Genomic DNA, 26,653 nt, shown 5'->3' on the forward strand with positions numbered 1-26,653 from the left:
CTAGCGCGAAGCTCCGGTGTTAGCAGCTGCTTTTAGATGTTCATTTCTTTAGTTTTGTTCAGCGTCCAGTTGATTGAGTCGCTTTACAATCAGGCTGTTGATTTTCTTAAGATCGTCTATGTCCTTTCCCTCAGCTGTTAGTCTTCTTGACACGTCATCCATCTTGTTTCCAGTTTGAACTTCAAAATAGAAAACAGACTGCGTTACACTGGTTTCCAGGCTGTTCCGTCAGGACTGGTTAGTGCCTTGTGTTGGTGCTTAGCTGAGTGCTGAAAGGACCCCTTGGCCAGTCCCCTGCTCCAGTCTCCCAGGCAGCCCAGCTGCCCGGGAGAGGAATTGCTTAAGACTAAAGTTATCTACCAAGTGGATTATTTTTACAATTTGTTGGGGCCAGCCTAGACTACCTTTGGAAGCTCCGCACAGATTTTGGTTGAGAAACATCACCATGAGCCACCAAGGGAAACCACCAGCATGTCTCATTATGAGCATGTCAGGGAAGTGACTGTTACTTTGTCTTTTTTAGAGACCTCTTCTCAGAAGGTTTTTGGCTCCTCATCAGGAAATGAGGTTTTCTGGGTTTTGGTCTTTTTTTTTTTTTCTTTTTAAAATTTTATTTATTTATTTGGCAGACAGAGATCACAAGTAGGCAGAGAGGCAGGCAGAGAGAGAGGAGGAAGCAGGCTCCCCACTGAGCAGAGAACCCAATGTGGGGCTTGATCCCAAGACCCTGGGACCATGACCTAAGCTGAAGGCAGAGGCTTTAACCCACTGAGCCACCTAGGCACCCCTGGGTTTTGGTCTCTTTTGACATAGCTCTGCTGGTTCTGGATTACCAGCCCATAAATGAATATGTAAGAATTCCCCTCAGACCATCCTGAGAACAGAAGACAATATTTTCAAAATAAACCAAACTCCTGGTGATAAAGTCAGCTGCAGAACGGAACACACTGAGGCCTGCTGATCAGAGTTAAAATTTCCAGGAAATGCAGCACAAAATCCACACTTATTATTTGAGCTTCTTGATTTTCATTTTAGGCAAGTTTTTTCCAAGGTATCTGTCAGGAACTAATGGTGGTAACATGCCACGAGGCTTAGTGAATAAACTAATATGGGAAGGAAAACTAGACATTAGAGCTTCCCCTTCCAGGCTTGGGACAAATTATTGTTCGGAAGCTGCTTCTTCCCCATGTTTGAAAAATTATGCTGGATGAATTATGATCCAAAACTTGAAGGAAGGATCTTAATTGAGATTTGCTGCAGAGCAAGATGGAATACCACTTGCTTCTGGGGAAAAATGTGAAACTGAAGTAAATTCCTAACACGTGAGACACTTTCCCCTCTTGGGAACCTCCTAGAACATTAGTCACAAAGAGAAGGAAGCAGCAACCATGTTGGCTTAACTGTGTTCCACAATACACTGATTCCAAATTAAATTCTCCCCCCAAAAAAAGGGTTGCATGTGCGAAAAAGTTACAGAAACATTATATACTGACTTGCCTCTTGGAAACTCAGAGGAAGGTAAAAAAAAAAAAAAAAAAAAAAAAAAAAAAAAAAAAAAAAAAAAAAAGAGCATTATCTAACTCAGCAATTCTCAGGTGCATTTGGCCATAGGATCCTTTTTTTCTTCAGGCAACACTTAATAACATCCTATGTGCCCAGTATTCTCCGGAACACACTGCCTGGCCACTAGAAACTGCTACCAGAGGCATCCATAGTTATCTACCCTTGCTGTCTATTATTCCTTTTTAGGAGAGAGATTATGACAAAAACCTAAGGCCCGTTGTTGGGGTTTTATTTTTTTCTAAGATTTTTATTTATTTATTTGAGAGAGAGAGACAGAGATTGTGAGAAAGAGCACAAGCTGGGAGGAAAAAGACGCCCTGGCTGAGCAAGGAGCCCAACCTGGGGCTCGATCCCAGGACCCTGGGATCATGACCAGAGCTGAAAGCAGATGCTTAACTGACTGAGCCACCCAGGTGTCCCAAGCCCCCATGGTTTAATAAGAAAGTAATTGGCATAAAATAAGCCTTCTCTCTCATGTAAAAAGACCAGAGTTTTAAAGAATACAAGTTCTTCCACTTCAGAGAAAGGTTACAAATCTGCACTCAATCCCACTGAGAGCAAAAAGATTTCCTTGTTAAAGAGGAGCACAGGCCAAGTTCATTTCCAGATGCCTGTGCCAACTCTGGTCTTAGTTTGAGTTAAGTTTTGTCTGAAAACCAGAGGAAGTCCTTACTTTATTACTTCAACACAGGAAATGGAGGGCAGGGGAGCTCTGGAGCCGGACAGATGAGGGTTTGGATCCTGGTTCTGCCTCTGATTAGCAGGGTAAACATGGAGAGGTCAACTCTCTGGACCTTAGTCTTGCATTGATGAAATAGAAATATTAAATACTACCTCAAGATGTAAAAATTAAGATAATGAATTATGTGTCTAGCACAGAGCAACTGCCCAATAAAGACATCCTTTATTCATGTCTTCTTCCATTTGTTAATATGACTTTGCCCTCAATATAAAACACCAGCAGCAAATATAAAATAAACCATATTTATAAGGATGCTGATAAAGTCATGCTCTTTGAGGTAGGGCGGGAGAGTCTTTGGGCACTTATGAGCTGTGGACCTTGGGCATGGTAGTTTAACTCAGTCACTGTCCCAGATGGGTGTGGCAGAATGATATTTGGAGCATTCATTTTGGTTGGTGTAACATGTCAAAAGGTAATCCATAGGCTCTCTATGGTCCTGAAGGTTCAGGAACAACCCACATCCAGCCGACGGTCAGATACAAGGGTACCTTGTCAGGAACGTTGCCCTTGCAGGTTCTAAGTGCAAGAAGGCAAGGGCTGGGCAAGAGAGAATCGATTCAACATGATGCCTCCCCACCTGCCCCCACCCACAGGCTGGATAAAAACCTTTTAGCTGGAAGGAGGGAGTTTGGGGGAAAAAAGGGTGGGAAGCTATCAGTCACGTCCTCTGCCCACCTGTCTCCCCCCATCCACCAGCACTACCTCTAGTCCTGAATGAATTTAAATTAAGGGCATTCCAAAGACATGGGCTCCACTTCTCAATGCAGATTTTCAAAGGCTACACGGCCTGCAAAGTAGGAAAGGGCAGAAAGAATGACAGTGTGGTGGATCCAGGGGGAAAGGGTGTCAAAGATGACTCCCTCCACTCGGGCTTCTTTCACTCTTCTCTCGGGGCTGGGAGGAAGCTGAAAAAAATCCTGAATGATGGCCCACAGGGGTTAGCTGTGAGAGAACACTGGTGGGCTTGAGGGCAGGGGGCAGTCTTTCAGCTGAGGAGTTGTGTGGGACAGCCCAGGTCCCCATGGGAGAGGTCAGGCCCAGGCTGAGAGCAGGCAGGGCAGCGAGGAGAGCCCAGGCACTGATCAAACAGGAAAAAAGTGGTCTTATCGCCTTCCTAACACTGCCTCCCGGGTCCGGGGGCCCTGCAGAGCCCTCAGTGTTACCAGCTGATTCCTGGGAAGTGAGAAAACCTGGAAAGGAATTGGAAGCCTCAGCGTGACTCTGCTACAGACCTGAATTAATAGAACCGTTTTACACTGGACCAAGAAAACCGACAGTCACCAAGGATAAGCCGCCGGCCATTTGACAGTTAGGGACTCCAAGTAAGAGAGTAAAGTCCTAGGAGGTGTTTGTGAACTTTGGGCACCATGGGCTTGTGTCCCCACGATCCTCCTGGAGCCGCAGGGCTCACTCAGGGACACCGCACACCCTCTTTCAGCAGAGCTGTGAGTGCCAAAAAGCACGACTCCACCCAGAACAAAGTTAAACAACCAGCCACGAAGTAAGAGCCTTTGAGTAATGAGAACATGTCAGTGGTACTTACCTATTAGAAAAATCACGAAGGAAACCAGTGCCAGGCTGACAATCAGCACAATTATCAGCCCCATAAAAAACAGACTATGACTTCCTTTTCCTGAGTTAGTGCCAACATCCGGGATTTTCTCCTCGAGGGCTGATAGGAAACAAAAACAATGACAAAAACTCCTCTGGCAGATGGTTTGTCCACAGACCTGAACTGTCCCCATGATTAGAGTGTGAGTAAGGGATACATCCGTTTTCCCCAGTGATCGCCCTGGAGAGTGACTTAGGTTTTAAGAATGCCTTTGGGCTGGTGCTCTTTGTGAATTTTTTACCTTCTTCAACATTGGTATTCAAAAAACAAGGAATCTCTTTGGAAAGTTCTTTGAAGATGGTGTTAACACTGAAGGAGCAGGACCGGGGCTTTTCCTGGGCTGGGTAGAGGAAGCTACATACATTAAAGGCTCAGAATGTTGGAGGCTCTGTCTCACCTTCCGCCAGTGTGAGCCAGGAGTAAAACACAGCTGGCTGGGACACCTCTTCTAAGCAGAAGGCAGACTACTCTGGGATGTCACCCAAAGACAGAGATGTCTCTTTGCATCATGGGAGTCATCAGTGAAGCCCACATCCATTTAAGCAGAAAAATGGCTCCAATGTATTTTCGTCTCTTAGAAGCATCTTTGGGATCAAGCTGCTCTGGAAACAAGGTTCTTTTAAATGTTCTGAAGTTAAATTGAGACTGCAACCATGCTTTTAAGGCAGCTTGGGTCCGCCAGAGCATGAAGTGTCTGCATGTTGCCATCATTTTGTAAGGCCCGTGTGCCTAGTGACACCCAAAGTAAATTCATTAAGAAATAGACTTGGGAAGACTAATGACTTCCTTTCTGTATTCTCTCCTCCTTGGCATCAGTCCTACACAGGGTGCTACTTGATTGTAGCTGGGTGAGTGCCTTGTGTCCTGAGCCAAGTCACCCTACAACAACCTTTGCTTCCTAATCAAAGTGATGGGATAAGTTGGCATCGAAACACCTGTGTCTATTGAGACTGACCCAGTAAAAGCAGGTGAAAACCCAAACGCATTAAAATGAAGAAACAAGCAAGACCTCAGGAAGGATGGAAAAGGGGAATAATAGGTGTAAATTTGGGACAGTCAGAGTTTAGAATGGGAATGGAACAAATGGCCAGTGGAAAATTAAGCTGGAAAAATGGGGCTCAGAATGATCTGATCGAGCTCATGTACAATATTTAGGGAATAAAGTCTACATTTAATATTTAGCAGATTTTTGTTTTGCTTTTCCCCCGCTTTCTTCAGCCTTTAGCTGGGGCCATTTGTAATTTGTAAGTAGAAAATTAAGTTGATTTCTTTGCCCAATAAAATTCTAATGCCTTTTTAAGAGCTGGAGGAATGTGTGGAGCATTTTCCAGGAATCCACTATGAAGTCAGAGCTCTCTAGGGAAGTGGGCCCCACTGGTGATGTGGATGGTGTCCCCAGCAGGTGCAACAGATGCCCAGAGGGAGGAGCAAACCTCTCGGAAGACCTGCAGCCTCCAACACTTTCCTGGGAGAGACACTCCACAGAAAAGTCTCAGAACCCTTGAAGACAGATTCCAAATCTTGCTTAGGAGCCAAGAAAGCCCCTACACCTGGCAAGTATTAAAAGAACAAAAACAAGAATTGCCTAATAATAAATAGCACTTCCGTCATTGAGCTGTTCCTAATGCCCACCCTGCCCCCCCCACACCCCCACGTCCAGATTAGCATTTGCTATTTTTAGGTGGCCTGGAAGCCAGGAAGGGCCACCGAGCCTGGGAGGGCGCACATACAGAACAGGTGCTGTGATCCCGCAGGACAGAGGTTAAGTTTGTTTAAGTCGTTTATGGAATCCACAATATAAAGTTTTCTGTCTTCAGGCATGCCTCCAGGGCCTGTGTCCTGGGAATGATTCATTGTTCCTGGAAGAAAGGAGGGACGTGAAGCAGAAGGCTGGGCCCAGGAGCCCCCATCACAAGAACCACCGGCCACAGGCACATAAGGAACCCTCCACATACATTCCTTTCAGCCAAAGGTCTAAAAGAGCTGCGCTTGTCCAGAAGGAAATTTTTCCTTGTGGGGACAACTTCGTACCTACTCTTTTTGCCTGGCTTGCCAGGAAGCTCAACTCAAGTGTGTGGCCCAGTCTGAGCCCTTTATACCTTGCTTCTCTGAATATCCTTCCCCTCTTCCGCTGATTCCCCAGTTCTATTTCCCCCGGGCCTCCTTTTTTTTATTTTCTAAGTTATTTTAAAATATTTTTTTCTTTTATTACATTGTTTATATTCTGGTGAAATGCCTCAAATCCTTTGCCCAAGAAAAGTATGTATAAACATATAGAAAAATAAAACTAAGCTAGTCAGCCTCGGGCCCAAAGATTCTGAGGGGAGAAGAGAGTATTAGGATGAACTGTCCTAACTGCATGAGGCTTTAAAATAAAACTGCAATTTTCTTTTAACTCTTTATTTTTTTAATATATTATTTATTTATTTTATTCTTTTTCAGTATTTTTTATTTATATATATATATTTTTTGAGAGTGGGGGATGGGGCAGAGGCAGACCAGGAGAGAGAATCTCAAGCAGACGCCACACCGAGCACAGAGCCCGGTACGGGGACTCGATCCCATGACCCTGAGATCATGACCAGAGCTGAAATTGAGAGGCAGACGCTCAACCAACGGCACAAAACTGCCATTTTTATATTTTATATTCTCCCTCAATATGGCATATGAGTTTCTACCTTAAATGTACCCTTTAGCCCTGAGTTGCTGGCTGGGAGTCCTCAAGACAAAATCTTCACAAGCTTAGAAGCTACAGACAGGAACCCTACGGCGAGCTGGAGACCAGACTCTGGGACATCCGAGGTCTCTTCCCTCTGAGTTTCCTTAGATCAAGGTCACTTACATAATACAGAATTTTTAAAGTGAGGCTTACATTTTCTAACGACAGCACCACTTCAAGCAACCCCGAAAAGCCTGAATGGATTAAAAAGGTCTATTTTAAGCTGTCTGTCCAGCACAACAGAGAAATGACGGCCCTTTAACTACATGAAATACAGAGCTCTAGGAAGACAAACTCAAATTACTATCAAAGCTGTCTCTTTCACAGTTCTCTTTTCATAAAATGAGTCTGATAGTGATACCAGGCTTTTTGATCTGAAAGGGATGGTAGACATGCTCTGGTTTGGTCCTCATTCTTCCCTCAGTGAGGAAATCGAAGCTGAGCTGGGGAATGCCCGAGATCATACATTTAGTTAGTTGCAGAGCTGGAAGCGGGCCTCTTGCTTCAGAGTTCACTGCGTCGTCCCTTTCTTCTCCGCATCCCTCCCTAACCCTCTTTCAAACCTCAGCTCAAACGTCTCACCTCCTCTAAGAATCAACCTGCTTCTCCTCTGTGCTTGTGCTGGATGCAGTACCTTCTTCCACCAGAACATTTACCCTGTTTTACAACATTTATTGCTCCCATCTTTGACTTTCCCAACTGACAGAAAACTCCTGAGGGTCAGCACCGAATTCTCCAAGTGCCCAGTGTCAAATGTATAAGCCAGTGACTTACAGTAAGTGGGAGTAATTAACATATTTTATACAAGAGCTGAAGCTCACCATTTTCAAAAGAATTTAAGGCAGTTAATAATAAATACACTAATAGAAATAAAACTGAGTGTAAAAATCCTCATGTGATATCTAACTGGCCTCTGGTAAACTAAATAAGCTTTGTGCCTGCTGATAGGAAGCAACACACTACTTCCCATAAACATTTTACAATTTTCCTTCAATAGCAGTTACAGAATGAAGAAAAATAGGAGAAACCAAATTCAGGGGGAAAAAAAGATGTGAACACCTGTAGAAGATCTGAAAAAAGAATCAGCCATTTACTAAGTAGATTAAATTATATTCTAAAATTAAAAACCAGGAATTTTCCAGTGATACCTGAAACCCACTAGGACTTATGAAAAAAAAATATGCTCCTGAAGTCCTAAGAAAAACAGCGAGTTCAGAATGACCTGGGGCGCCTGGGTGGCTCAGTCAGTTGAGAGGCCACCTCTTAACTTTGGCTCATGGTCTCAGGGTTGTGGGATGGAGCCCCACATCCCGCTCCATGCTCAGCGGGGAGTCTGCTTAGGAGTCTCTCACCCTCCCTCTGTCCCTCCCACCACATATGCTCTCTCTCTCTCTAAAATGAATAAATAGATCTTTTTAAAAAATGTCATGGACTCATTAAACTTTTGCTCAACCAAAGTTAAAGACTGAACAAGGTGTTTCAGTTACCCTGAAATTTTAATTAACAAAAATACATAATTCTCTGGGTAGTTTAATTACTACTGAAGCACACCTGAGATATTGATATTACTGAATTCCAAATAGACCCATGGCGCATTCATAAGGGAATGACATGGAGTGGTCATTTTTTAAAAAGCAGCAGCAGCATATAAAATAAAGGAGCCTTAGAGATCAATCACATCTTATCCTCTCACAGGTAAAACCGTAGTGACTGAGGCATGGTCACAGATTTCTATTCTTCCAGAGATGTTTTGTGTGTTATCATCTCGTATACTTTACTCTCCCCGATACTAAAATTTGATGAAGACTAAAGGTTATATGTTTCACATCATAAGATCATCATTCCAGCCATGGCTCCTATTTTAGGCTTGGTGACTGACGCGTGGTTCATTTTTGGATCTCTGACTTAATGTCCTTGAGCCTTCCCCTTTAGGAATGGAATTCGTATTGCTCAAATCTCAGACTGAAGCTTAATTGATGTTTGCAAAGTGGAGGGCCAACTAGAAAATCACAGCCACGAAAGCGAACCCAAGAGCCGTGCAGTTAATTAAATCTCCAAATCATTAGCCTTGCTACTGCTGACTACAAAGGTGACTCAGGGCAACATGGAGTCCAAAAGCACTAAGGCAGCAACGTAAGAGAAAGCTATGAAGGGCCCTGAAAGTAAATTTCTCATTCAGGATGAAGTCACAATATAAAGAGATGCCATTTTCATGTATTTTTAACTAAAACATGCAAATGGAAAATAAAGACCTGTCCAAGAAAACAGAGTTGGGCGTCTGTGGTTCACGGCCACCAAGTGCTCACCAATGACTCAGTAAGTAAATGGATACAGGATCACATGGCCCTAAAATGAGGCCCCACGGCTGTTGGCATCCAGTTGTTGCTATCTGTGGCTCCTCCGTAAAAGGGCAACAATCAGCAGGGCTGGTTACTAAATTCTGCATCCCCCCGCCCCCGCCCCGGCTCAGCCCTCCTCCCTAATCCTGGTGTGCAAATCTGCTCATTAAGGTTGACCAAAGCAGTATCCTTTTAATGGAGCCCTTTCTGATACCTGGCACTAAGACATGTAAGTAATTGCATTTTCCTCCAGCTTAGATCAAGGCTCACAACTGATTCTTTTCATCATTTAAGGACACTTTCACTACCTACAAATATTCTGACAGAATAGTTGTCTATGAAAAATGGCTTTGCTCTTTATTTTTTAACCAAAGGTGCTCGGTCTCAAAGATCTGAAGTAACACACCGATATTGCTTGCCATAGGATCAGAATTGTTATAATCGGGCATAACTCAAAGCTAACAGGAAACTTTGAGTGAGTCATGGTAATTTGTTCTTTAAATTCCATTTCAGAGTCAGTGCCTCTTCACATTCAGGAATTAATTTTTTAAATCAAGTCTAAATCATTTCTATCAAAAGTTTAAAGCAGAGTGCATGCAACAAAAAACATCCCAGGCTCAAGAATCATAATGCAGGTCGGCAGAATAATAACATGCAAATTACTTACAAAAATGTGAGCTTTGACTGCTAGGAGGCCAGGAAAAAAAAAAAAAAAAAAACCTGATCAGAAGCAACTGCAACAAAACTTTACAAATTCTGTGGTTCTTTCTTTGCCTTCCTTCAGCGCACAGGTGCTCCTACAAGGCCCAGAAACTCCAGCTTGATGTCGGTCTATATTTAGTGTTCATTTAGCCAAGCAATGTAAGATGCCAAATACTTTTTTCAAAATGTCTGAGGTTCTTTGTGAATATATTGCTGAAACCATGCTTTGAAAATAAAAAGCCACCATGCTTTTATTCAGTTGGTAACTGATGAGGTCCTTATTTGGCTGGTGTGTGTGTGTGTGTGTGTGTGTGTGTAAGCCCACACATTTCTAGCGCCTCAGCCACGGTATGTGCCCATATATAAATGTCCACTAGCGGACTGGAGCTGCCATCCTGACAACTACCTTGCACAGGACTCCAGACCAGGCAGAGGATGGCAATCAGCAAGGACAGAACAAGGTTTTGATATTAACTAGGGGCATGGCATGTCAGAGAGCCCCTAGGGCGTCCAGTCACTAGGAAACAGGATTGTGGGGGGAGATTTTGTGGCTCCAGACCCACCGCAGAAGAGGGAAGCACTTTGTCTTATCCACCTCCCTGTCTGCTGGAAGGCTTTATTCACTCTGAGTTTTTAGGCATCCTCCTTTCTCAGGAATGTCAGGCTTTCTCTTGTGTGGTTCCCTCACGCACACGCCAAGGAGCTTCTGCCCTCTGCTGTACATAAAAGGAGCTACATTGAGTCCTGCCGTCCCTGTGAGTCCCATTTGAAGGCCACAGGGACAGACTCTCCCAGTGGGATGCTGAGGGCTGGGTACTAAACGGATTCACAGTCATTTCTAATCCCACGTTCCACTGCCACGTCTAAGACAGACATTATTTGTCCTTGAAACATTTTGTATGTCAGTGAGAAAATACTGGCTTCACAGAACTTCCTTTACATTTTACATTCAGTACAGACCTCACCCTACTTTTAGGAGAAAGGAAAGCCATTTTCTTAGGCTTCCTCTGTACCAGAGGACCAATTCATGCAGAAGACATTATAACATAACTGCCTTCTCAGAATTCTATTGTACATTAAAAACCTATGCCAAATTCCATGAAAAATGAAAATGTTTGCTGTTAATTATCAGCCTGTTTTTTAAATACTCCCCTGACTACCTGATCTTAAACCATCAAATCTTTGAAAAAATAATAGAATGGCCTCATTTTGAGCATTTACTGTTTTTCTCTCTCCTATAGTCTTACAAGCCTGTGAATTATCAATTTCCTCCAGGGATGAGGAAAATGGAGTCTAAGCAATTCCTTACACCAAAATCTGAATAAAGCCATTTTTTTTAAAGATTTTATGTTTTTGAGAGAGACAGAGATAGCAAGCATGAGTGGGAAGCAGGACTCCATCCCAGGACCCTGGGACCATGACCTGAGCTGAAGGCAGACATTTAACCAACTGAGCCACCCAGGTGCCCCTGAAATTTTTAAACCAGTGAAGGGGCTGAAAGTTTTTACAGCTTATGACCAATTGTCTCCCAATTCTGGAGAACTACATTAAGAGCAAGAGGACACACCTCATTTTATCTATTACATACCTGAAAGAACACATCAGGAATAGTTCAAAGCCACAAGAAGAAAATAGGTTTTCTCACCTGAATTGTTTAATCTGGGGGCATTTTTAAGTATTTGATTTTTATTTCAAATACTTTATTCTATCTAGATTCAATTCCCAGAAAATTCAGTGGATGCCACTTGAATCATGGAATGCTGGTTGTTCCAAAATTAATGCTTGAGCCTCAAAGAACTTAGTAGGCAGGGGCCATTTTAACCACTGAGCCACCCAGGCGCCCCTGGCAGGGACCATTTTAAATTCCTTTAAACCAGCAAGATTAACGAAGAATCAAGGAATGAAGTCGTCTGTCCTACACCATTTTACTACTTCCAAGAAAACTCAAACATTTGTATACACTGAATCCCTATTAATCCTCGTTGAGCAAACATCCATAATTGCATGAAAATGTATCCACCTACAAACCTAAGAAGCAGATAAACACTCATCTCTTCTTCCTCCTAAAACCCCAGCTAAAAGGCAGAATAAAGATTTCAAAACCACAAGAAAGAAAATTGGAAGAAACAATACTGAACAGTATTTCAACAAATGTATTAAATATGGAAGAGACCGTGGTTGTTAGCCTGCCTTCACAGGCCTCCAGAGGACGATCACTGATGAGTGAGGGAACCTGCAGGGTCCAGGCGGGCTCAAGAATTGGAGGCAACACGAAGTATGGAGCGAAACACAAGCAGGTCATTTCATAAACATTGGAAAACTACATTATAGAAATCTCCCAGAAAGAAAAATGAATGAAAAATAAGGAATCCAGCAGCTTTAGTTATGTCGTGGGGTTTGGACACAAAGAAAAGTGTATATGTGTGTGCGTCCAGTTGGGTTTTTTGGTTTGGGGAGGGTGCAGTGCAGGGCAGGGTCAAGAACTTATGAATTTTATTTTCCAGATTGCCAGGGGCCACCAAAGCACAGTATCACACAATTTTAGAACACTAATAAACCTCTAATAAAAAAAAAATCAGAAATAAATACTGTGCATCACAACACTTTAATTAGAATAGAGCAATGCCTTTGAAAATCTTGATTATCTACCTTAAGTTTTATATACCAATCCATACTACCTTTCAGACATGTAGTACTCTCAAATAAACGACCTCCCATGCACCCAATCCTGGAGTTACTGAAGGAAGTGTTCCACTTCAACAATTAAGTAATCTAATAACCAAGACATAGGGTCCAGGAAATGCGAACTCCAATCCGAGTGAAAAACAAATCCCAGGATGATGAAGTCTCAGGAAACAGCTGTATACATGGGTAAGAAAGAACTTAGTTTACACTGAAACAAGTACACAATAGAGCTTTGACCATGTCAAAAATAGATTTAAAGTTTTACCTATTTGGGACTGTTTTGGAAGAAGTAGTGATGTGTATGTAAAACCAAGACAAAATGTTGAGAATAGAAACAGAAGCAGTGAACTAGTTCGGGAATGAACACAGAAATAGGGTTGCTATAATACAAAGATGCCAATTTAATGAAAAAATACTGGGAGAATGAGAAAAAAAAAGGCAGAAACCTTCATCTATCAAACAGGAAGCTGTCAGATGTTTCTAAACATAGCAAATTAATAAATAAGCAGTATAAGCCCCACTCAGAAATATGAAACCAAGGTGCTAGGAAAAACCTCAAGGCTGAAATGCCCCCTAAGAAATGGAAAAGGATGGTGCCAGGAGCTAACATTTTTCCTTACAATCCTTGTGGTACTATTAAGCTATGTATATAGATCGCTTTAATAAAAATTCATTATTTAAAAATATGTATAAATACAGGAAATTGAAAATTAAGGGGGGGGGAAACACTACTTGCAATCTCTTTTCCACAGTTCTCACCTACTTGGGAGCACAAGGAGGTGACAGCAGGCAAACTCAAATTCTAGATTCCAAGGCAGTCTTCCGCTGCACCGGATCTGAAGGATGGAAGGATGGGCCACACACTCACAGCAACCAAGAGCACCCCCACAGCCCAGCCAAGTGCAGCCGAGGGGCCCCATCAGACCTCCCAGAGATGTGGAAAATGCAGGAGAGGAAGAACTCTAGTTTGGGAAGTACCTTCACTGATTTTGGTTCTTCTCTACACTGTACATGCTTCCCCACCCCTCCTACCTCTTATTACTGTTCTCTGCACTAATACCAAAGAAATCAGTAACTAAAATCCCAATGATATGCTACAATATTATTCTAATTTTCCCAATGACATTGCTACTTTTTTTTTTTTTCCATTTATTTTCATGTTGTCCAAATATACAGAGTAAGTTTTCTTCTCACTCTTTCCCTACTAGCTTGGTCATTTTGAACTCTACTTCAGACCCAGAAATGTTTCTTCTATTAGAAAAGAAGCACTTTTTATGTGAAAAGATCTTTATTTCAAAATACAAGAATATAGCAGATAAAATGTATTAGTACCCTCAGAGGTCAAGGTTAGCAGCCTTTCTGGCATATGCTAATTGTTCATGAACTCCCATAGCTGGAATGAATAACCTTTAAGTACATCTGTAAGGTCTATTCTGTAAGGTATAAATTCTCTATGTTGATCCCAGTGGCAAAATTAAATTAGGTTCCATTTAAAAATTAAAATATAGCAGCTTTTCCAGAAGAACTAGCTCCCAAAACCATATCCAGAACTCACCTATTTAACATCTTAACTTAAATACCTTGTATATTTACAACATTATAATCAATATTTTTGGACAACCACAGTATAGGAAATTTAACCTTGGGTAGTAATTTTCCTCATTATGAAATCAAATGAAATATCGTATTTTTGCTCTCCTCATAAACAGAAAATGACCAAACATTACATTTTATTTATGTTTATGTTTACAGAGAATAGTCAATAATCAGAACTCACAATTTGTAATACTGTACATTAAATTATAATATAACCCCTGCTACAAAAGCTATCTATGCGGACCCTAGATAAAAACTATCCCTAGTTTAAATACATTAGGAATTACCAAAGGGGAAAAAAAAATTTAGAAAGTGGTCTTCCAATCCTGAAAAGCTAGAAGAATTCTCCAACATCTGCTCTCTTATCTCGACATTTGCTTCGAGCTTTCGTTCGAGCTTTGAAGGCTGCAGAGTTATACAGGTGCTGAAATGAAGGAAAGGAAAACACATGTGGATCACTAAAATTTAAGATACTCTGATAAAGCATGAATTAAAAATCACAAAGCAAAGAAATGAGCTAACTCAACCTTATCAATTTTAAAAGTTTATAAAGCACACAGAAAGAACAAGGGGGAAAATAAACACATAATAGATGATAGATATTCTGTATTAAGAAAAAGTATTATTCAAATATGTAAAATACCAAATTCCAACAAAAACTTTTTAAAAAATGCATCAACATTTAATCTGATCAAAGAAAAAAACAATTCATGAACTAAAGTGAACAAAATACCCAAAATATCCAATTAATTAAAATAGCAAGGAAAAAAAATTAAGGCTCCATCTTAATGCCAATTAAACTAACAAATGTTTTAAATCCTAAAATTCAATGCTGTCAAATATGTAATAGCTATGTACCTTCATTCATTACTAGAAATAATTAAAAATGACAGAATAACTTTAGAAGGTAATTTGGCAGTACATATCAAATAAGTCAGAATTGACTCTGTATTCCCATGTACAGATTTCTTCTGAGAAAAAAATTCAAAGGAGAAATATATGTAAAGATGCTTATATTAAAATACTCATCAATTATATGACCATAACAATGATTAACTATAGAGAGTCTATAAAAATATAATTAAACACTTCAGGGGCACCTGGGTGGCAGAGTTGGTTAAGCTCCAACTCTTGGTTTCGGCTCAGATTGTGATCTCAGGGTGGTGGGACTGAGCCCCACATTGGGTTCTGCGCTCAGCATGGAATCTGCTTGAGATTTTCTGCTCTGCCCCTCCCCCAAATCGCACATTTATGCGCTCTCTCTCTCCCCCAAATAAAATCTTAAAAAAGTAAATTTATGTAAGAAATATATATATAAACATATATATGAGATAAACATATATATTTATAAACATATATATATGATTAAGCACTTCACACCCACTAGTATGGCTATAATTTAAAACAAAACAAAAACAAAAAAGCTAGAATAACAAGTGTTGATAAGGATACAGAAGTTGAAATTCTCATACACTGCTGGTAGGAATGCAAAATGGTACAGGACCTACAGAAAATGGTTTGGCAGTTCCCTAAAAAATTAAACATATAACTACCATATGACCCAGCAACTCCATTCCTATACCTAAAAGAATTAAGAACAGGTGCTCTAATGAAAACTTACACACAACTGTTCATAGCAGCATTATTCACAATGGCCAAAAAGTGTAAACAAGCTAAATGTCCATCAATGGATGACTGGATAATCAATAATACTCCACACAATGGAATATTATTCAGCCCAAAAAGGACTGAAGTACTGGTATGTGTTAGAACATGGATGACCTTTAGCAACATAATGCTGAATGAAAAAAAGCCACACAACAGGTCACATGTTATTTGAGTCTATTTATACAAAATATCCAGAATAGGTAAATGCAGAGACAGAAAGCACACAAGTGGTTGCCAGTAGCTGGGGGAAGAGGAGGGGAGAGGGGGAGAATGGGAAGCGAATGCTTAAAGGTATAAGCTTCCTTCTGAGGAGATGAAAATATCTTGAAACTAGACAGATAGCTGTACAACACTGTGACTGTACTAAAAGCCCTGAATTATACGACTGAAAACAGTTTGTTACGTGAATTTCACCTCAGTAAAAACATAAGAATAATTATAATTTAAGGATTTTTGAAAGGTTAAGTGAAATTATAAGTAATGTCACAAACTCTGTAAGCCTGTTTCCTTAACTTGCAAATGAATCTGGTACTTATTAAGTAGGTTTAGTTATCTGATACAAAAGCAGCACTATGTAATATTTATTCTTTAATAGAAGTTAACAGAATAAAGGAAAACAAAAAAGGAAAATTTCTATATTAATGGGACTAAGGATAAAATTATTCAATACAACCCCTCTGTACTCTAACTGCAATGAAGTTTCTACAATTTTAATACAGCTGTTGTGTCTGAAACAGCATGAGGCACTCGAGGCCCACAGACTCCACTCAACACCTATTGCCTGGTAGAATCGAAGCATCAGGTCTGCTTCTCTTCAATGCATTTGGTTCTGATGAGAACAAAAACAAAACCTACCCTTTCAAAACGAGAAATCTTCATTGTTTTAAGTGTTGCGGCATCAAGCATCACAGGGGGTCCAAGTTCAAATACATTACGAAGGAATTCATTTGACTTGAGTAAAATAGAAAGGTAATAAAGCTCATTATTAAACATCAGCTCTTTTTTATATAAAGTGAAATGATTAACAGAAGTAATGTGAAGCTTATAAATAAGAAGATAGGTCACTTATTTTCTGCTTCTCTTTGTAAGACTAAATTCTTTCAAATGCCTTGAATCCAGTAAAGTTATGAGAAGAGCAACAGCGCTCTACCGAATTTATAGATGTTCCACTGGATTTATACAATACAAACAGAAGAGTTTCTTACTTATTGAATTCTACTTTAAAATATAAATGTAAAATTAATTAATAAAATGTAGTTCTGTATCATGCTGAATGCATTCTGCATATCCCGCTAACTTCAAAAGCCCATTCAGTGAACTACATTCAAAACTGCTCCCTAATTTAAAAGCAAACACACAGAAAAGAGGTCACTCACTCACCTGCAAATGATACTGCATCCCTGATCCAAGAACTTCCTTAAAGGTGTCATAGGTATGTTTTTTGACCCAGCAATCAATATACATTCGTTCAGGGCCAAATTTAACAGTTTCTGCTGGAAAATCCCGTTCCTAGACAACAGAAGAACCAAAATTTTAAGAGGAATTAAGAGGACTTAAAGAGATCCTACATAAACACAATTTCTAAATAGATACATTTACGTGCTGAGGTAAGAAAACAATATGGTTTAAACTGATATTGCCATCCCTGAGATGTGAATAGACTAGAAATTACTATCCTAATAAGGGTGTAGAACTTCCATCTAGTTGTCATAGACTTGGCACAACTGAGTTCAGATAAATCTTACTGGCAAACCACATTGTTGAGAATGTCTTTAAATTTCAGTAGCCCTCAAGAAACCTCGGGAAACAAACTGAGGGTTGCTGGAGTTGGCGGAGTGGGAAGGATGGGGTGGCTGGGTGATGGCCACTGGGGAGAGTATGTGCTGTGGTGAGTGCTGTGAATTGTGTAAGACTGATGTATCACAGACTTGAACCCTGAAACAAATCATGCATCATATGCTAATTTAAAAGAAAACTTGAAGGAAAAAAAGTTATCTCTACCGGTCTACAAATGGGGTGAGGTGGGGAGGGAAGAGGAGGAGGTATCAAAGATAAGATGACCCCACGTGCCAGTGGTGAAACCGAGGGGAAGCAGGGTCAAGAGAACACAAACGGGGTTAACAGACCAACCAAAAAGAAGAGGACCAGCAACCAGGGGGTTCCAAGGGTTTAAGACCAGGCTTATTAAGAAAATGAGAGCAGGTACACCTGGGTGGCTCAGTGGGTTAAGCACCTGCCTTCGGCTCAGGTCATGAATCCAGGGCCCCAGGATTGAGCCCCACATGGGGCTCCCTCTGCCTCTGCCCCTACTTGTGCTGTCAAATAAATAAAATCTTTTAAAAAAAGAAAGAGAGAGAGAGAAAATGAGAGGGAATAGGTGAGTTTAAGACTTCAGAGATGGAATAATTTTGCCAGAAGACAATTTTATAAAGTATAACCCTGAGAGAGAATCAAGTGAATGGAAATAAAGGAAATGGAAGTAAAGATCACAAACAAATACAGGATAGGGTTTTCCAAATGCACAGGAGTCACACAGACTAGGGGCAAAACTTGGGAGGAAAAACACTGGCCACTCCATTGTTTGATGAATCGTGACTATGAAAGAACCACCAGGAAGAGAACAGCGGGTCACCGGAGACAGGATAAAGAGACGGAACGTGATCACCCCGACTGTCTTCCCCACACCTACGTACCCCCTTCTTCCCCAGCAGACACAGCATATAACACGGAAGAACAGAATGCAAACTCCAGACTTACACAAGTATGCTACTCACTGGCCTGTCATTTTGCCAAGTAATTTAACCCCTTTGGGTCTGTTCCCTTGCTTGTCAAGTGGGGCTTTCCTCCCTCTACCAGTTATGACAAGTGTAAGACAAAGTCTGTGTGTGAAGCACATACAGTAGCTGATCTGTTACAACAGCTCAAAAAACCCACGAGGGTTCTACTATTTCAGCCTTCCTTATTGCAGAAAACACTGAGACACCAGGAAAGAACTCCCTCTAAACTCAACTGCATCCTTACCTACTCTTCTCCTAGATCTCTCCAGTTCAAGGCAAATCATACTGTTTACATCGTACTCTCAACCTTTCATTTATAGTTTAAAATGCTCCCTTCTCCATGGCTTTCTCCTCCCATAAAATGCATCCAGCATCTTAAACAAGACACAGTAACACACCCTCCCACAGTCCGGTGGTCAACTCTCTTCCCCTTCCAATTACAGCCGTGTTTTAAAAAAGAACAGTCGAGACACCCCATCTCCACTTCTTCACTTCCCATTCTCTTTTCAATCAATCGCCATCAAGCTTTCCTGCCATCATTCTACTGAAGCTGCACTTGTAAAGGTCACCCACCAACGACCTAACTGACAAATCCAATGGACACTCTGACTCTCTCTCACTTGCCCATCTGCAGTACTTGGCCCTGTTGAAAGATACCACAGTGCAGTGAGTTCAAATTCCAGCTTTCCTACTTACTGTTCTTTATGCCTTTAGTAAACTCCTTTTTCCTTAAAAAGTTAATTCTGTTGCTTAAGAGTTATAAAGGAATTAAAATAAGAAAACTGTATGTCAAGGTACCTAACCTATTAAATGCTTGCTAACTTGAGAAATACACAGTCTTAAAAGAATGACTCCTGAATGAAAAGAAATGACAGGCAGCAATAACTATGCCTAAAATGGAGAATTCTCCTCTGTAGCAGTTTAACAACCTCCATCCATCCATCCATCCAGGAAACAGGGTCCTTCAGAGAAAACTGGCTTCCAGTAAAAGCAAAGAAACAGCAACACTCAACAAGGCTGGAAGGCCAGACCTTTCTTTGGCAGGTACAGTGAAGCAGAGCTGGAGCACAGCGAAGCCGGTCAAAGGGCAGGGGAGGAAGAGAAATCCTGAGATGGAGAGGAGAGGGTGTTTAAGGTCTGGGAAGGAGAGCCCCACAGGTCAGAATTATGAGACGAAGAAAGGGCTTTTACTTTTTGTACTGCTGGGCAAGAGCAACAGGCACACAAAAGACCTGTTAAGGCTGCTTAAAGATTTTACTTATTTATTTGAGAGAGAGAGCGCGCACAAGCAGGTTGAGGGGTAGAGGGAGAAGCAGGCTTCCCGCCAAGCGGGGAGACCAATGTGGGGCTCAATCCAAGAACCCTGGGATCATGACCTGAGCCAAAGGCAGATGCTTTACTGACTGACCCACCCAGGTGAGTAGTTTGCAGTCATTCAAGAAAATGGCTCAATTTGAGGATACCACCACACTAAAATTTTAAGATCAAAAGGATCAATTGTTAATACAGATGTCTGCTCAAGTTCAGGAATTTTATTCTGTGTTTTAGATTATAAAAACCAGAGTAAATATAAACTACTATTCTAATTAGAGTTAGCATTATCCAAAATGTTCAGGTCCCAGAAGACCTCTATACTTATACCCTAGGTTATACTTAGATTAAAATGAAGAAAGTAGTTCTTAAGTAGTCTATGTATGAGAATCATTGGAACATTTCAAAACTGGACTTGAATGGGGTCTTAGCATCTTTATTTTTTTAATTCCCATTCTAAGTTTTCATATACATGTCAGGTTGATGACTCTTTGGTGTCATACTAATTCTTAAATGAACTGCCCTATCAGATAGCAAGTATCTGAGATATTTATTCTTATATCCAAGAAATAATTCTTATCTAGCTAAGAAAAAGAAAAAGAAAAAACAAAACAAACACTTTGGTAATCTCCACAGTAAAACTGCTCTTATCCTACAGTTCCTTGTAACCATGCATTCTATCCAAATCCCTGAAAGTTTCTAAATCAATTTATTTGCCAGGTAGATTAAAATAGGTTAGAAGACTATAGAAGATACTCAAGCATCAGATGATTTTAAACCCTTATTTAAAGGCTGGATTTCATCACTTCTCGGCCTTTTGGCTAAGATCAAGTGTAAAGGCTAGATTTCGTTATTTCAGTTTTTAGCACTCAGGTTTCCCAGACAAAGGTCTTTGTTTAAAGTACTGAAGGGTAGGCAATAATTTACCATTCACAAAAAATACCATACTAAATATCTATGTGCTAATAAGCACCTTTGCTTAAATGATGGTAAGTACAACAAAGTGAAACACACTTTTTTAACTATGAAATTGTCATATTTTTTAACCTAAAAAAAAAGTACCTTTATGCATCAGAACTAAATTTTCCTTTGTTTAAAAAAAATAAAAAATAAAAAGAGTCGTCTTTATGTATGTAGTTAAAAACCTTGCTTAAAAGGAGGAAACTGTTTTGTCCAAAACTGAAGTTCAATAAAAAAATGACCCACAATTGTCCAGTTTAGCCTAAAACAATCTCATCTCAAAAACAAATAGAACATGCCTGGCTGGCTCAGTTGGTGGAGCATACAACTCTTGATCTCGGGGTCATGAGTTCAAGCCCCATGGTGGGTGCATCGAATCTACTTTAAAAAAAAAAAAAAAAAAAAAAAAAGGTAGGAAGGAGGGGAACCTGGGTGGCTCAGTGGTTAAGCTCAGGTCATGATCCCCAGGTCCTGGGGTCAAGCCCCGAATCAGGCTCCCTGTTCAGTGAGGAGCCTGCTTCTCCCTCTCCCACTGCCCCTGCTTGTGTTCCCTCTCTTGCTGTGTCTCTGTCAAATAAATAAAATCTTTATAAATAAATAAGTAAATGAAAGTAGCCATTATAGCATTAAAAGACCTACCTCCACTGCCCTCAGGATGTCTCTGAACACCGACCGCTGCTTTCTCTTGTCCACTTTGGCACGGTGCTTGTTTCCATCCGTAGCCAAAGCCCTAAGCATCTGGGTCAAAGAGTCCATATCTTCGTAAAAGAAATCCTGGTCAGGAGAAACAATTTTGTTTAGTTCATTATTGGGTCCTCCCCCCAACCTTTCCTAGTGCTAAAAGAGAACACTCTACTTTGGAAAATACCCAGCAGGGGTAAAAACAGCACCACAAATCTCCGAGCTCTTTAGAGATCTTGGCGCACAGGAACACATTAATGCATTTATAATATCATGCCAAAGTTTTAATCCAGAAATGCTGACTACAAGATGATATACTACCACTAAACAATTAACATTCCCCCTCCAAGTATATCCAGACACATTCAATAAATATTTAGTGCGCTCCTACCATATTCGAGACATTCCTAGGATTTCAAAGTAGTTTCGTGAAACCGAATACCACAAATACCAACATAGCTTCTATCCTTTGGCTCTTCAGTCCCCAAAGCACACAACCCCAAAATTCCAAATATTCTTATTCCGAAAGTACAAGCTGTCAGTAATGCCTAAAGCACCTAACTTCAAATATACTGGACATATTTCAAAAAAGCAATACAATTTAAATCTGGTGCACAATTTAAATAATTAAATTACTCAAGTTAAGAAGATATTTTAATCCTTTTGAAGGGAAGCCACAAAATGTATTACTATTTGCTACTACCTTGATATGACTCCCCTCCAACAAAAAATTATCCAGCCCAGTAATATATCAACAGTGCAGAGATTGAGAAATCCCACTATAATTGACCTCTGCCATCAGTAAAACTCAATCTAGTTTACAGTCTGAGTCAATGAGTTTAATACAGTATTAACTTGGAAAAATTAAATACTAAATATTATAGGGAAACATATCCATAACATGTTGGGGCATTAAAAAGAAAGTAAATTTAAGACATAAAAATAGCCCATAAATAGCTTCCAAAAGCCAATTTACTAGAGTTTAGGGTAACTCTACAGTAAAACTATACACCCAGGGACAAATGGGCTCTTGGAGATACAAATAAACACCTCAACTCCTATCAGTAATAAAAAGAAAACAGCATGATCATTATCACAGAAGGGTTCTGCCTTGTTCTTGCAGCACTTCCCATCTCAGGTTAGGTGGGGACAAAAAAGGAAGAACTAGGGAAGATCTGTCTATATTATATTTTGGTATAGATTCCTGAGTCAGCACATTATGTGGCTCCCAAGACCTGTAACTCTGCCCAGTAAATAGTCTTTGTTTTATTATAGGTTATCCCAGAGAGTCCCTAAAAGGCCACTACCAAAAGATCACCACCAGGAGGGGGACGTAATCCTCACTTTAATGAAGAGTTACCGTAATAGCTACCACTTACACTGTATCTATGTTCTCAACAACCCCATGAGGTAATTACTACTTTATTCTCCATTTTAAAGATACTGATACTGAGGCATAGAGAAGTCGCCCAACATTATCCAACTAGTAAGGGGGGAAAAGAGATTTGAACCTGGGAGTGTGGTGCAGAGTGCACTCTTACCCGTTTGGTTGTAGAGCGAACATGCATAATAAACCACAGAGAGCTCTCACAAACAATTCCTAATTCTTCATGTCAACTTATAATTATGTTAGCAAAAGGCTCTGAATATTTCAATGCCATGAATTTGCTTCCAAAACCTTAATTTAAATCAGCCTATGTATTCATCACCACATGGTTTAATTTTTTGAACACTCCTTAACTACCCCCACCACAGCCACACACTCACTCCTTTCAAAAAGCTTACTTAACAAAAATAGCAAACAAAACGCTAGGTTCTGTTTTGAAACCCAGGTCACTTCTGTCCTTAAACAAATAGTTACCCAAACTTGTTCAATTTTATCTGAGTTCTCCTAGCTCTCTCATATGATTTATTATACCCAAAGAATATAAGCTATGTGGGCAACAATAAAAGTATATTTACAAAATTTTTTAAAAATTCAACATGTATAACTTGAACTGCCTTATTACTTTACTTTTAAAATACACTTTAAAGGAAAAAGAAAAAGAAATTACCATTTCTGGCCTGTAGAAGAACAGAAGATTAAAAAACTGGGACATCTGGCTTCTATGCCTTGAGGTTAAGGAGGCATTAACTAGCGCAATAAAATTAAATTGATTGCTAAACTTGAGTTCAATTTCTCACATAAGTAGATTCATTCGCTACTGAAAGCATTAATAACTTCTTTTCATTCCCACCCTGCTATCCTTCAAAGAAAAAGGGAGAGGCTGGGGTAAGCCTAAAAAAGACACTTCCCAGATATTTTTAAACACAGGACTAGAATGGAATTATTCATTGTTAAATAACATATTTAATTCCTGAAAAGGTTTCATTCCAGAAATATAATCTTTGTTCTTACATTAAAAAGCAGCTAATAAGTAAGCCAAGGTTCACAAGAGATGATACAAACCAGGGTGACCAAATGTCCCAGTTAGCTTGAGAGGAAAGGTTTCCTGGAACACAGAACTTTCTGTGCTAACCAAGCAACAGAACCAGGAGAACCGGTAAAGTTGGTCAGCTATCACAAACTCAAATACTTTTGAGAGCCAAACTGAGGTAAGAAACATCCATGGACGGACAGTTGGTAGGGAACTGCAAAGCACATAATGCCCAGTCTAAAGGGGGATGTTTGCTTTCAGCTTTGGCTTAGAGAGGTTAAACAACAGTGACTAAACTCATTTGATCTCAAACCTATGTCGACTAAGTATTTCATCCATTTGTCTGACATTTATTATAAAGCACTCATGCATGAATCACCTTAATATGCCCTGTGTCTGAGACACCCAAGCAGAGCCACACAGACTGTCGTAGACAACTCTCTCCACGAGTAACAGCGTCCCTAAACTTGAGTTCTACAGACAGCAAGAGCTAAGTGTAATAAACTACACTTAAATGTTGCTCTACCAACCCCTACCGGTTTACACTCTTAAAATTTTTATATCACCACTGCCAAGAAGCAAGGCAATCAGTCACTTGATTCTCAAGCTGGCCATACTCCAAAGTTATCATCCAATTCTTAATTATGAATATAATGGTGGAATAATGGTCCTTGAGACACAATCTTTTCCCTCTGTTCATCAGACACTTACACTCTCCATCCCTCTGGCCAATTCAAACATAAGTGCCAATGATTCACCAGCAGCTATTCTCATGTTGACATCATCAGAAGAGAGGAGGCTTGGAAGTTTATGGAAATGCCTAAAAAACAGTTAGTCATTACTCTGTGAACATAACCAATCATATCAATAAATGTTGTTTCTATAAAATATGAAACTAAGAGTACATACATCTCAAGCTTTTTCTTCACTTCACTGATTGGGCATATAGTCAATAATAATGTCCATGCGAGAAGAGCGCTGATATGAAGCACTGTATTAGGGGTGCTGCAAATAACATTTGTGTCTTTGTCTTTGAGATAGGACTTGGTGAAGATACTTTCCAAACATTCCAGAGTTGAATACAGCTCCTAATGCATCAGAACATGACATAAGGTAAGGTAACCACTTTAAATTTGAAATGTGCAAGTATATTAATTAATTAAATTTGAAATGTGCAAGAGTAAAGGGTGTTCTACTTACAGTAATGTCTTCTGTAGCAATAAAACAGCAAACACCAAAGCAAGTTGCACACTAGAAAGAAAAAAATAGACATTAATGTTGGTAATTTTTTTATTATTTCCATATTTTCCTGCTTTTATAATTCAGTGTGAAAATTTTCTCAACTACATGATGACACTGCTCCCAAGCACAGAATAAAAAGAGAAAGGGGTGCCTGGGTGGCTCGTGGGTTAAGTGTCTGCCAGGGTCCTGGCATAGACTCTGCTTCTGCCTCTCCCTCTGCACAGCCCCCTCTGCTCATACTCTCCCTCGCTCTCAAATAAATAAAAATCTTTTTCAAAAAAAGAATATGAAGAGATAAAGAATATAGGATCAAGAGTTAACGGATGCGGATTTTAGCCCAAGCTCTGCTACCAAACCAACAATGCGACTTTAGGAAAGTTATTCAATTTCTCCTGGGTCTTCCTTCTTTAATCCAGCAGATCCTTTTTAAACTTCCAACTCCAACTCAAAGACAGAGATGAAGTTTGCACATTGGAGATAAAGAAGCCTACTCTGTTAAAAAACCTTTAAACACATTAAGTTTGTTATAAGCTTTTAAGTATTTAAAACCATTTATATTCATTCATCTCTTTTTATAAAGACTCTACTATGAAAACTTCTAAAAGAAATCAGTTTCCAAGAAATAGCAGAAATCTAAAATTTAATTAGCTATCCTCAAACTTGCCACCTAAAAAGGGGTCTCATTCATTCAAATTTCACTTTTTTCTGCCTATGTTGAAAACCAGTCAGGAATCCTAGAATTCCCTTTTGTTAGGGGAAAAAAGAGATTAGATAAATGATGACACTACAGGACTACCATGGTTTAAGTTACCTAATAAAATGGAGCTCAGAATACAAAATTTATATACAATCTGCTTGCAACATAAACGGGAACCATTAGTTTTCAGAACACTGCTCTAAACAAATAAATCATATGAAAACAACTTATAATTTGTGAGATTTCTGTATTCTCCATTTCCCTTTTCACCACATTTTCAGTAAAATCCTCTCATGTTGTTCTAAGTGCCACTAAAGCATGAAGTCTTTAAGTCACCATTCACACAGCCAAGTTCCTGGTATGAGGACATTTGCGGATTAATCTGCTCGGAGTCACTATTTTATTTTCATTATTTCATCCTGGTAAAACTGGATATTGCTAAAATTAAAAAGTAGTCGAGGCATTATTCTCGATAACAGAAACTTTCAATCTGTAATCCCTCATCCTAAACAAGCAGCAGAGGCAAAGCCACATCTCTCCTTTTGATGCCTCTAAGAGAGAAAAGATAGCTTGAAAACTAGAACTGCCTTCATTCCTTCTGCTAATATGAGGATTGTCAAGTACTTTTTTAAATTCACAGCAAGCATCAAACATATTATTTAAAAAATGACAACAAACACACATGCAAGGAAAATTAAGGGTTTACTACAAGTATCCACGCAACAGTGTTTTCTGTCAAACATTTCAAAAATACCACTATAGTCCTGCATGATTTAAAAGTTTCATGAAAACCCAAAAAAGGGGGATAAAAATGTAAACAGCAAAAGCTTAATTAGCTATTTTGGGATTATGAACTGCTAGAGGGGAAGAGATTCCTATGAAGTCACCAAAATTCTACTTTTTTTTTTGCCTCTGGGGAAACAGCTTAACTATTCCTAGCCT

At 39.9% G+C, this 26,653-nt stretch overlaps 2 protein-coding genes and 1 pseudogene across 3 annotated transcripts in view; 1 reads left to right on the forward strand and 2 right to left on the reverse strand.

Annotated features, from left to right (window-relative positions):
- LSMEM1 (leucine rich single-pass membrane protein 1) lies at positions 1–15,641 on the reverse strand. The gene is made up of 6 exons (XM_032871219.1): positions 15,629–15,641; positions 15,339–15,341; positions 9,643–9,963; positions 5,648–5,776; positions 3,849–3,977; positions 1–179 (listed from the first exon to the last, which is right to left on the reverse strand). The coding sequence occupies exons 4-6, from the start codon at positions 5,769–5,771 to the stop codon at positions 49–51; spliced, it is 384 nt and encodes a 127-aa protein (XP_032727110.1). The 5' UTR covers positions 5,772–5,776; positions 9,643–9,963; positions 15,339–15,341; positions 15,629–15,641; the 3' UTR covers positions 1–48.
- The window catches only part of IFRD1 (interferon related developmental regulator 1), a 22,143-nt gene continuing 9,121 nt past the window's right edge, over positions 13,632–26,653 (reverse strand). For both annotated transcript variants that reach the window (XM_032871199.1, XM_032871209.1), the window contains 7 exons: positions 24,973–25,023; positions 24,682–24,860; positions 24,484–24,592; positions 21,314–21,448; positions 17,007–17,135; positions 16,482–16,577; positions 13,632–14,382 (listed from right to left, as the gene is read on the reverse strand). In XM_032871199.1, coding sequence (XP_032727090.1) covers positions 14,293–14,382; positions 16,482–16,577; positions 17,007–17,135; positions 21,314–21,448; positions 24,484–24,592; positions 24,682–24,860; positions 24,973–25,023 — 789 coding nt within the window. In that variant the 3' untranslated portion in view covers positions 13,632–14,292. The remainder of the gene's footprint in view (positions 14,383–16,481; positions 16,578–17,006; positions 17,136–21,313; positions 21,449–24,483; positions 24,593–24,681; positions 24,861–24,972; positions 25,024–26,653) is intronic.
- Positions 20,516–20,651, forward strand: LOC116878995 (annotated as a pseudogene).

The sequence above is a fragment of the Lontra canadensis genome, unplaced genomic scaffold (assembly GCF_010015895.1).
Source record: "Lontra canadensis isolate GAN:19392208 unplaced genomic scaffold, GSC_riverotter_1.0 scaffold2, whole genome shotgun sequence".
Classification (NCBI taxonomy): Eukaryota; Metazoa; Chordata; class Mammalia; order Carnivora; family Mustelidae; genus Lontra; species Lontra canadensis.